Here is a 12648-nt window from a genome sequence, read left to right as displayed (position 1 = left end):
CACAAAACAAAGTTAGTACTTGAAGGTTCCTCAGTGTGAATGCAGCATCCTATTACATAATGCCCTGTCATACTAAATTACACATAAATGCACCACTTGTTTGGTGAATATGTCTGGAAAGGGGGTTTGGAGAAGTGGAATTTATTTGATCATCATTTTATAGTGACATAATCTTCCTGTTTCCTGTTACCCTTCTGAATCAAAAACCACTCATTAGCTGAATGTATCACCAACAATGTATCATCATGACATTTCAATTCGTCTTTATGTGCTATATTGTATAAAATATAAATAACTGCATGCATTTTTCTGGAATTCCTTGTCAAGTCAGCTCTTCCTCCTGCTTTCTTTGGGTGAGAGGCTTCAGCCTGTCAGCTTTACATTTCATTTCACAAAGATATGAAAAAACAAGTCTAGATCCTGGCAATGTGTCTTCTGAAAGTGACGTAAAATGAATATTTAAAGAAATACTTAAAGCAAAATCTTGGATTCAGAGATGCACCATTATGGTCAAATTTGACCTTATTTCGACATAATATATGAAGGTATAAAAGAACAGCATTCAAAATTTTTTTAACCCTCCTCTTGTTGGCGCTCACTAAGTATTTGTATTTTGAGCTCAGGCAACGTCACACTGTATGTGAGAGAGATGGCATTGAAAGAAATGGTCTTGTTTTTTAAAAACAGTCAAAATGAGTAGACATTTTTAACTAGCTTTATGTTAGCGATTAGCAGAACTAGCATTACTAAAGCAGCACCGTCTATCTACCTTCTGTAGAGAATGTTCATCTTCACTCTGAGAAGTTTAGATATCTGTCATCATTTTCAAATCAGCAGGTTCCACAACAGACAGGTGTTGAAATCTCACGACTTTGATGTAAAACATCTGACACTCTTTCTCAGCCTAAATTAATATGAGACATGTCTCAGCTTGTCAGAAGAATGTAAAATTTATTTTCCAGAGAACTTATTATGACTCTTTGCTTTCTTTAACTTCACTTCACTCAGCAGCAGCATCCGCAGAGAAGAGCGTTTTCATTTCATTCTGGTACAAAGTCGCTGTGATGTGTTCACTGACCAGGAAAAGTCAAGTTTTTGTAGTTTCCAACAGCCTGGTCTCTGATAGCTCTCAAGGAGAAAATAATGAGATTCCAGAAATTTCTAGCTCCCTCCCCTCTAAAAGCATGTTTTTATTATTATTATTATTGTTTTCTGTAAGAACATTTTGTTTTTCACTCAAATGAACTTGCAAGTTTGTTTTTTTTAATTCCCCAACATGTTATAATTCAGAAAATTATTAACTACGACCCAACTTTTTAAAAACAGTGCTTCCTCAACGTTTTCGTCTCTGCTTTTTTTCTGTGTTAATGAACAGAAGTGTATTTTTGGTACAACATACAATGTCCTTTTTGGGGTCCCTCTGACATTAGTGTTCAGCACCTTATTTATATTGTTCTTCTGTCTATCAATCAATTTTCAATATCCACATTATCCTGATTTACCAGCCTATTCTGGTCTCCAGCTGATTCTCTGCATGCATTCTTAGAAGTGTCTGAATTACAAATGTTGCAAATAAAAGTCTTTTAACTGGTTTGAAAGTTACAAAAACCTTGTTTCATCCTTTTGTTTTTTTCCAGAGCACATTCATCTCATCCAATGACCTTCCCTGAGTGAAAATAGCTTTTTTTAAATTTATTTTAACGACTTGTTGTTTGTTCATTGTTTCATTCATAGCCATTGTTTTCAGCGGAGGGACTTTAGTGGATGGTTTGAGTAGTTCCTCTTTTCCAAAACAGACCGCTGACAAATATAACATCAGCCCCCGGGACCATCAAAGAGGAAACATTGCTGCGATGTTGTTGGATGCTGTGTAATTACACGCAGTCTTAGCCCACACATCTTCTTGCTCTCTCATCCTGTGGGTCCAGAGAGGGTTGGGTATCATCCTGGCCTCAACAGCATGTTGTGGCTTCAGTCTCTGTGGTTCTAAAAGCTCTTTCTCAGGGACAGATTGGGTTGAACTCGGCACATAATGGTGTTTGGTTACAACAGAAACACGATGATGAAGTAATGATATGTGTTCAACGGCTAAGGGCTGTGTTATCTAATGAAATTCAGCTGCTGTGCTGTTTCAATGATCCCATGTTACAGCAGAGGTCGTCTGAAGCTGTAATTTACCCTGATAACGGGTTTGCTTATTGAATTCAGTTCTAATCGGTTTTTTTTGTGAACACCAAAAAAAAGTACTTCTTTCTTTGTTTTGAAAGTAAAATCTTGGATGTTTGACGTCTCATTCCAAGTTTCAGCTTATAACTCTTTTAGCAAAATTAGCCAAGACATTTCCTAGCTTTTCGTCAATAAGTACTAATAGCATTACAAGGAAATCTATATAGGTGTCTCCATTGTATATATTCAAACACAAAAAGGGACATGTTTGATAGATATTTTACAGAACGTTGCGATGTTTTAATAAGAAACGAGAAGTGCTAAAAAGTTCATACAGGCGTCTTTCACTAGAAGCATCCATATTGAATGCTAATTTTGGATCTGCTCCACAAGCTTGGACTTTGCCAACTTGAAATCTGGCTCCAAAGGATTTTGTTGCGTTTCTCACAGGTAACTTAGAAAATGTGACTTTATTTGAGTCAATGAGCAAGGCTATGGGCACATTCAGTTCTATAATTTCTCAAATTAATACTAGCAGCTAGCTAGCTAGCTATTTTTCTAACTTTGTCAAGAGGCTAGCTGTTTGCAGTGCTAAACCTAGCTTATCTGTTAACAGTGACAATAGGAGATTAAGTTTCAGACATGTCCCATTTTTTTGTCATCTTGTCTAACAATGGTACAGCTACATAGACTTTTGTTCATACCCCTCTGTTTTTCTTGTATTGTAAAAAAAAATAATAATTTCAACTGGTTGGTGAAGGTTTCTCTCGAGAAAAGTTGCTCATTTCAGTAGAAACTGCCAAACACAACCCCAGCATCCCCCATTGCTTCCAATGTAATGTAGCTAAAACTGATGTTAGTTTTAAAAAAAAGTCTAGAAAATCATTTGTTTTTTGCAACCAAACAGAAACTGGGCTAACGTTGGTAGTGTTAACAATAGATCAACGTTGAACAATATTGAATCCATGAAAAAATATAGCACAGGACATCTCTCCAAAAATTGCAAAAACAACAACAGCAAAAAAAATGCAGAAAATTTGACTATGTTGCTTTTGGAGTCATGACTTCTTTCTTGCTCAGTGGCACTTCAACTCATGTGGTACAGGACTAGCTTCACTGTGGGTGATAAAACCTTTTTGCTTTCATTCTGTTGTTCATTTCACAAGAGACTATGACTTGATTATGACTTTAAATCAACAACTGAGTACAAAACATAACCAAAGTGTGTAAGAACTGACACATGGTCGGTACCAACCTGCTTATTATCCCTGCAACACATTCCACGTAGTAGGTCTGAACATAGTAATGAGAAAAAGAGTATTTCTCCAAGTGCTACATTGGGAAGCACCATCTATATTTAAATGGCTGCTTACATTTTACTTGCACCTCCTAAAACGAACCCTGTCGCGCCAGATATGAACACTTCGCGCTGGACAGAAGCTGGAAGTTATCCCGACTCTCTCAGGCCTCCAAACAGCATCCCCTCGCTGCGTTCCTTGGTTCCAACCCATAGTTTTCCTGCTAATCAGCAGCAGATGTGTGTAGTTTGCCTATACACGCTCTCATGTTGCGCTCAGCTGCTCACTGTGTGCACATATGCTGACTGCGCCACGGCCGGTCTCAGTTCTCCTGCCTGTTCTTTTTGTGGCAGAGCCCGCTGCACCATGATGTCATTTTAGTTTAGAAATACTTGAGGAAATGAGATACTGGCTGCACATTTTGCACAGGATCCTTACTGACGTTTGTTTCTTTCATTTCTTTCACGTCGTTGTCTTTGGCGGTTCATGTCAGTGATGAAACACACTTGGGAAATAAATGTTTTTCCTCCCAGCTAGCATGCTGCTGATGAGCCCTTTTTCCTGATTATTAACATTTATTGCTTCTCTCTGTCAACAGAGGACAGCGTCTCTGAGTCAGCTGCCTGTCGAGGACATCAGAGAGCCTCTGCCTCCTCACTGGAAATGCTACATGTCTCCACAAGGGAAAAAGTACTATGTCAACACAGCAAACAATGGTGAGAGAAACTGATGCTGCACTGCGTTTATTGGCCTCATAGTTGCACTTAAACGTATTTTTCACATTTCGTCACCTTCCTAAAATTGTTGCCTTTCTTTCAATTGTTCTTTTACTTGTTTTGTTGACTTTGACAAAATCACTTCTTTCCTGCCAAAAAATGATGTAGGTAAAAAAAAAAATCACTTTTGGCAAAAAACGCCTAGCCATTATTCTAGGAAGGAGACACTATAAGTAGTGTTGCTATACATTGCATGCATTACTAAAACTACAAACCTCAAAATGCCTTGGGACAAAGTGGATGCACCGGGGTAGCTTTCATGGGGCAATTATTGCCTCCCACTGCCTCTCACCAGGGTAAATACTCCAGTTACAGCTAAAACAAACTTAATATCATGAAAATGTTCAACATATTTTGTCACTCAATTCATTAGCTTCAGTACAAATAATCCCTTATTATCAAAATTATATGAAACAAAGGCTTGAAATATTTTTGCTATGTGTGTAAAGACTCTGCGTGTCATATGAGCTTCACTTTCTGAAATGAGTGCCAAAAAATTTCGAACTTTGTTTTTTACAAAATTCACTTTTTTGCAACACAATTTTTATTATCTCAGAAAGGAAACATTACATTGTAAAACATCACATTCCTATTCCAAAGCTTCCTGGAAACATCTCTCACCCCACCTCCCCTCACAATTAGAAAATGTCAACAAAATTCAAATTTTATTTGTTTTAGATTTGCCTGTAAGATCAGGCAGTAAATCCCTCAGTGAATGGATTGCAGTATTTTAAACTACAACCACTGTGATTAGTTTATTTTCTAAAGATGCCTCTGCTGCTCTGTGCATGTTGTGTGGTTTGAGGTCCTCTCAGACTATTATAGATTTGTGTGTGTGTGACTGTGGTGTCGAGGTGTGAACAACGCGAGTTTTGTCGCGCTCCCTTAAGGCCTCAGCGCACTGCTACTGATCGAGATCAGGGCGACTGATTAGAAAACCAGCACGGGTGCTGATCATCTTTCTCAACAACACGCCTGAGTTTTTTTTTTTTTGTAAAATGACGTGTTCCCATTCAGCATTTTTATTTTTGCAGAGTTTTAAGGTCAATGGAAACGGAGCGCGTGACAAACTTCCTTTGACTTTGGATGGTTTTTAATTCAGTCTCACAGTGTAAACGCTGCGAATGTTATGACCAGAACTCTGGGTTTTGATCTTATCCACATCATACCTGCATACCAAGGATCAGCTGATTAAATCAACGACCGCATACTTTTCTAACCCAAGCAAAATCGGTAATGGTGGGATGGCATTCTGTGTTTCGGCTCTTAAAGCACATCGTTTTCAAGGTATATTGTGTTTTATTCTGAATTTGTTTAAAAATAAGAGGAAGAATTTCAAAAATCAAATTTTTTTAATTAAATCTCATCACTTTAGAACATTTCCTCCCCAGTTCAAGTCACAGTTCTTAAACATGTTTTCTGTTCCAGTCCGTCCTTAACAAGAGCTTTTTCTGAACTCTGTAACGTTCAGTCATATTAAAATAAACTGATTCATTTAAGTAGTTCACCTCCACCCGTCCTTTGAGTTTTAACATCTTCTGACTGCTATATTGTGACTCCTGCAATATATTTTTTGCATTTAGGTTCTTTGCTCTCTGTCTGTCAGACTGCCAGTACTGCTGCTTGTTTCTTTCTTCATGATCAGCAGTCATTGTGTCCCTGAACGCAACATTCACAGACATATTAGCAAGGAGACGTTTTAATTCCCTCCTCAGTCCACCGCCATTGCAGAATTCCCTGTTTTATCGTCTGCCTTTACTATCCTTGCGTGGCCGTGTTGTAAAAGCTGACTGATGGCAGTCATTTCTTGACTTGGCAGCTCTTGTTAGAACGAGCGAGAATGCAGTGTTACCAGTCTCAAGGTGATAACAGGCCACCACCTAAAAACGAGAGTTGTAGAATGATGGCCCTTCAGTGGACTGTAAAAATATTTCCTCCCCTTTTTACACCTTTTCTCATACAACAACCACAAACTTCAATGTGCTGTATTGGGATTTTATCTGATTGACTGTCACCAAGTAGTGCATGACTGCAGAGGAGGAAGCTAAGAATATCTTACTTTCAGCGATTCTTTTGCTAATGAAATGCCACGTTTCGTTGTGGGAAAACCCTTGATAGAAATCTACCATCTTTCTTTCTCTAGAAAGTGAATTATTGTAAATATCCCCCCCCCCAATCGTGGTCAGATCAGACAGAAAGTTGTCAGTGACTAAATATGCTTTGATCTGAACTGTTCTGCGGTAGATCTGAATTTATGTTTGGGGTCACTGGCCTGCTGAAAAGTGAGCATCTGTCTTTGGTCTTTTAGAACCTATAAAAGGTTTTCTTTGGGTTTTGCCAAAACCTCCATCCATCTTCCTATCAACCATATTTTCCATCCCTGCTGATAACAAGCATCACTGCCAGGAGCGGCGCTACAGGGAGGGAAGAAGGGGGCAACTGCCCCCTCACATTTCACATCCTTAAAAACATACTTATGTCCAGAAGCCTCGTATAGCCTTCAAATTAAATATTAATTCACCCCTACATTTTCTTAGGTAAAAGTAGCAATACTTCAACATATTTTTTTACTCAAGTAAAATTAAATGGTAGCTATCCAATAAATTTCTTTAAATGTTAGAAAGAGACCACTCAAGTACTGAGTAACTGTACAGTCATAACACCTGATGTGATATTTAGAAATTATGTCATCAGACTAACAAAAGCAGAAATTTAAGTGCAAATTCTGGTTATTTAAAGACCAAAATTATGCAAATAAATGATACAATCACAAACTAACTAAATGACAATGATCGTCTTTGTTTTCTTCCAAATTTTGTGATTTGTGGATTATTTCCACATACTTTCCCATCCTTCACTGAGGATACTTCACTCCACCAAGACCTCTTGCCACTCCGTTACCGCCCCTCCGTGTCAAAGCTCCTAGATTTGCCGTCACGTTATGATTTGGCTGCCACTATGTTTGAAGTAGATCTGATCTGAATAGAGCAACTTCTTCCACATAACACAGTTCCTGTCTCCTTTATGGTTCATGTGGTGAACATGAAATTGAACTTTTTATGGCATTTTTCGTACTAATCACCCACAAAGGACAGATTTGTAGAGTGTACAACTAATAAAAATCCCAACCTGTGTCCTGTGTTTGTTGGTCTTCATGACGCTGTTTGTTCATTAATATTCTGAATGTTTGAATGAATGCTTGAGAGTGGGATGTGGCTCAATTACTTTGAAAGGTCTTCACACATTCAGTTCATTTAACAGAACCTAAATCTAAATGAATCCGATTTTTGTTTTGAAGGTCACCAAAGAACGATGTTTTGAAATTGGTGTGGTAATTGCTCATTTCAGTGTTTTCTTCTTTGGCGTGTGGCCTTAACTTGGATCAACTCTGTTTCAAAGTCTGCAGGAAGGAAGTGTCCTGCACAAAACTGCTAATTCTTTAAAGCTGTTCTGCGAAGGCGTCATCCTTTATTTTACTGGTTAGAAATAACAGAAGGAGCAGTTTTAGTGCATTTTTTTGATCATGGACTAAACAGTTTGCGACGAGGTTTCAGGAAAAGGCAAAGTGCTTTTGCAGGACGCTGCGTCTGACTCACTTTTAAGTGCTTCATACTCGGTGTCCTAAAGTCGCCAATTTTCACGTCAACACTTTCCCAGTCAGTCCGTTTCTGTTTAATTTGAATTTAGAAATGTAGAGGAAGTGCATTGGTCTCTTTTCCGACTGAGTCCTTGTCTCTCAGGAGCAATGAAAAAGGGACCAGCGTGGCTTGTTTACGCAGCATCTCATTGCACCTGTCCACCCTCTTTAACTGGGATTATGGCAAAGGGCTCTTTAAAGACCGTAACCATTTCCCCGTCTGGGATGTTCGCATCTTGTACGTTTCTCTTTGTGGTGACAGTGGTCGGGGTTGCGGCCTTGAAAGATGAGAGAGGAGGTTTAAAATTGGCTCGGCGCTCCACCCAGGCACGAGAGCGAGGGGGACTCCCTCCTCGTCTTCCTCCTCGTATTTGAGGATATGGTTAGGTGGCTCCGAGGTTCTGTCAGAAAGATGGAGTGAAGCTTTTTCTCTCTCCTTCTGTTGCCATTGCAAGATGGTGAGCCAAGCTCAAGTACATTCAGAACGCTTATTTTAGCAAACCCTGATAACCTTTTCCCTCAAACAGTTATTTATAGCAACTGTAATCATTTTTTTTTATTTTTACCTGTCTTTGCCATTGTTACTCTAAAGTTCAGTTTTATTAGTGTGTTGTGTTATGACAGTGCCATGGTAACAAAGCAGCATGGGTGGGTGAGGGTTGCGTGTCTTTGTCTTTCTTTCTTTCTTTGACTTTTTCCTTCCTGTGTTGCAGGGTGCTGCGGTTTGCTCACAGTCTCCGCTTGTCCCAGTCTGATTGTGATGGTGTTTGGGTGAGAGTGCGGTGTGTGCACACCTTGCCAAATCCATCCAATTTCATGTTTATTCAAAAACTTGGACAATCTTTCATGGTGTATTTGACAAACTGATCAGGAAAGGTGCTGAGGTGTATTTATCTTAAACATCCAAAGTGTAAATTTGAGTCTTTTTCCTGTTTCCTTGCCACAGTGGATGGGTTTCTGTCACTACGAGCAACAGGAGGCAGCATCAGAGACCTCTGTCATATGGTTATGAATAAAATATAGCTCAGATAGAGCTAACTGGGTCATTTTTTTCCCCTGCTTCTTGAATCCTAAATAAAGGATGCCTCCCGTTACTCAGGCTGTGCCGCGGACAATAAATCGATGCGGTAGGTGAGTGGAGATTGAGTCTTCTTCAGTCGGCCGTTCGGTGTAAAAAAATCATGTTTGCAAAATGAGGAAATTTTGGACTTAGAAAATAAATCCGTGCCTCTAAAGAGTAAAAGGCGAATTCAAAATTCAAATTTTATTATCTTTATTATGAATTCATATAATTTAAGTCACATATAATAGGCATATTCTGGTTTAGATTTCCTTTATTCATACATTTTTTTTCAGTAATTTCTCCATAAAAGTGTGGGGGACTTTTTCTGCCATATTACAAAAGCACACGTTTTCAGTCTGAAAGCAGGATTTCATGTCTTTAGTTCTCAAAATTTTTAATACGTTTGCTTACATTTTTATTTTGAAAGCAGGACTTCATGTCATTCCTCTCAGAACTTGTAATGCTTGTACTCAAAACTTCTCCTCCCGCTCAGACATAGTCTCTGCTCGCACTACAAAACATTCTGCTTGCTTCTGGAACAAAAACGCTGAGGCCGTTGCTTCTCCCTGCATCCAGTGGGTGGCGCAGGTTGATACAATTGATAGTAGCCACACAGGCACACCCGCTAGAAGGAAACAAGCGCACCCAGTACAACACTTTTCATTCTATTGGCTGAGAGGTTGCCAGGCGACGGTGCCTTTTTTTTCCAGCAGCAAGCAGAGAACGTTTCGTAAGCGAGCAGAGAGTCCGTCTCGTCATCCAAATCATTTTTAATAGCAAGAGAGAGGAAAGGGAAAATCTTTCAAATCACACAAATGGAAATGATCAATGTCGTTTTAATTTATCGTGCGATTAATTGATTTATTACTTATTGCGACAGGCCTACAAATTTGAATGCAAAGCCTCTAGAATGAAATCTTCCATTCAGACAGGCTCTTCATGAAGCCCCACCATCCAGTGTACAGGGAAAATATTTTAATAAAGCAATTCCCTTTATCCAATAAGATACAATATATTTCAGCAGTATTATCCGGTGTTTCCTTCAGTATCGATCGGGGTTTATGAGAAGAGAGAGGAGTAACTGATACACATGTGGCCTGTGAGGAGAGGCTCCGGCCTAATGCTGCTCATCCCGCCTGAAGTCACAGCCTGCTGCCGGTTATACCCTCTCCGCCTGTGTCATTTGAGCTGATAGGCTTGGCTCAGCTGCTTCCTTTCTCTGCTAAGCGGGGATAAATAGAGCAGAGTAGCCGAAAGGCTCTAATTCAATAAAAGCTCCTCGCATGTCTTCCCCAGCCCTAGTCAAAGCAAGAATAACCAGAGAGAAGTAAATAAAAGAGAGCTCTTGTCTTTTATGAGCCTTTTTCAGCTGGAACTTTGACACAAAGCACAGATTTGAGTTACAGTACCCACAAATGGCTTCACAGGCTTCGGTTGATTAATTGGGAGGTGAAATAGAGCCAAAGAAATGAGATCTTGCACTAAAAGCGACATATGTCCAGCTTCCTGTAACAGCAGGAGTTTCATTATGATCTAGTCTGTTTATTTAAGACTTGGAGCTATTTAGGGTTTCCATTTCTGCAAAGGTCATCCTGTAACTTATCTCGTTCTTCTGTCTTTTTTTTTTATCATCAAATTGTATATCTGCTCTCATCTGTATATCTGATGAGAGCAGCTATAGAGCTCTCATCACATTCGTACTTTGTCTTTTTCGCTTTCTTTTTAAAGCCACTCACATTCCATGTGTCACGTGAACACAAGAGTTGCTCAAAACTGTGAAGCAGAGGAGGGAAAAAAAATAAACATTTTCCCCACAAATCCAAATCTAAAAATGTCATGCTTGGATTTCTGAAGCAGACTTAAGTTATAGGTTAGGTTATGAATATCTCTACTGGCACCATTCCGGTTTACGTGGCTGTAAACCTAAGTTGACAGGTGGTTTATTAAGAGAGTTAGTCAGAGAAGCGGAAGACTTTCTAGAAGAGAACATGTTTGACACACAGCAGACATGTTGGAGACGGCTGTTCTGGTCCGATGCAAATAAAACAAAACATTTTGGCTTATATTCAACATGGCGTGTGTGGCCAAAAACAAAAAAAATATTCTGTATATCACCATAAGCATGCATGGTGATATATATTATGCACCAGGCTTTTCTTTTAGTGGGGCCAATGGAGCCAGTCAGAATAAACAGGAAAATGAATGGATCTGATGCCAAACGAATGTGGATTTTAAGAAACATTCACACCAGCCTTGTTTATTCCGCTTTATTTAATTGATCAGTCAAGTTTATTTGTATAGCACATTTCAACAGCATGGCAGTTCAAAGTGCTTTACACTGTAGAAACACAAAAATAAAGTCAGGAAAACAACTTGTAGTCGACTAGAGTTCATTTGGAGAGAAATGCGTAATCAAACTCTGAAGCGCCGCCTTCAAACCTCGGTTCGGTTGAAGTGAACTTTGCTGTTGTTTGAATGAATATGTGAATGCCAAGCAGACTGGAGACTCTTCCAACAGCTGGAGGTGGATCAAAGCGCAGGGCATTCTGGGTAAATATAACCGTGAGTCGAGCACTAGTAGTAGAAATGGTGAAGACAAAAAAGAAATTCTACAATAAAATTTGACAAAGTTTTATTTTGTTTACGTTTCGTAAAGAAGGACGTTGCGCTGAAGTCTTCTTCAGAGGTTTTCATGTTGTTTCCTTCAGTGGTTCTTGGTGCAGCGCCACCACAGGCGAGGGGGTGAACTTGTTTCTCAAAGAGTTTGGATTGTTTGACACTTCGCAATGTGAAAGCGAAATGCACCAGCTGAAACAAATGTTTTTATTTTTTTCCCCACTCGGACAGAGTCTATCACATTATCGGGTGTGAAAACACCCTAAAATGTTACTTATTGTGTTCGTCTGTCACATAAACGACAGTGAAACAGTAAACTCAAATCTTGGGTTTTTTGTAATTTTATGATGAACATGAAACTCTAAACATCCTCTTAATGAGAGGATGAACAATAACAAGAGCGTCTTCAGTCAGAGGCTTCTTGAAATACACTGTAATACTGACTGCTACAGGAGCTCCTTCCAGCTCATACCATCTCTGAAGAAACTTGGATAATACAAATTAGAAGAGTTAATTTTCCTCTGGGATTACTAAAGGATGTTTGAAGTGAATTGAATTGAATTTAGAAATCGAAGTTATTACTCCTAAGTGATTATGTACAGGCTGGAAAGAAAAGTCTGAGTGTGTGTTTTTTGTTTTTTATTACCATCTGCAAGAAATGCCAAGTTTGCATCTGTAGATGGAATCACTTCTTCTTATTCCTTCCCACTAATGGTTGCAACTGTTTCCTAATGCTTCCTATACTCTCTCCCCCCTCCCCACCTCCTTCCCTCAGAGACCACATGGGAGAGGCCGTCCAGCGTCCCCGGGACCCCCAAGAGCTCCATCCGACACAAGAACTCTCTGCCAGCAGGTGCTTTAACTGCGCTCTCTTCTACTCCGTTTCTTTCACTTCAACTTCCTCAAGTGTCAGTGCCCCGGGGCTGGGAATTCTCCTAAGATTCCACGGTGGCACAAAGCCCCGGCTCATGCTCGCCACACACAGACGCTTCCTGTGACTAACTTTATCTGCAGCCGCAAACTGAGGAACTGAGGAGTCCTCTGTCTCCCGCTTTGGCCCTGCTCCTAAAGGCGAACGGGCAGAAAGAGGCA

At 39.6% G+C, this 12648-nt stretch overlaps 1 protein-coding gene across 1 annotated transcript in view; it reads left to right on the top strand.

Annotated features, from left to right (window-relative positions):
• The window catches only part of gas7b (growth arrest-specific 7b), a 69967-nt gene that overhangs the window by 30150 nt on the left and 27169 nt on the right, over positions 1–12648 (top strand). Inside the window, exons 3-4 of the mRNA XM_007561473.2 lie at positions 4063–4180; positions 12332–12409. Coding sequence (XP_007561535.1) covers positions 4063–4180; positions 12332–12409 — 196 coding nt within the window. The remainder of the gene's footprint in view (positions 1–4062; positions 4181–12331; positions 12410–12648) is intronic.

This window comes from Poecilia formosa, unplaced genomic scaffold (assembly GCF_000485575.1).
Source record: "Poecilia formosa unplaced genomic scaffold, Poecilia_formosa-5.1.2 Scaffold4, whole genome shotgun sequence".
In the NCBI taxonomy this organism is placed as follows: domain Eukaryota; kingdom Metazoa; phylum Chordata; class Actinopteri; order Cyprinodontiformes; family Poeciliidae; genus Poecilia; species Poecilia formosa.
Note: the sequence above shows the minus strand (reverse complement) of the source record. Positions and strands in the feature narration are given on the sequence as shown.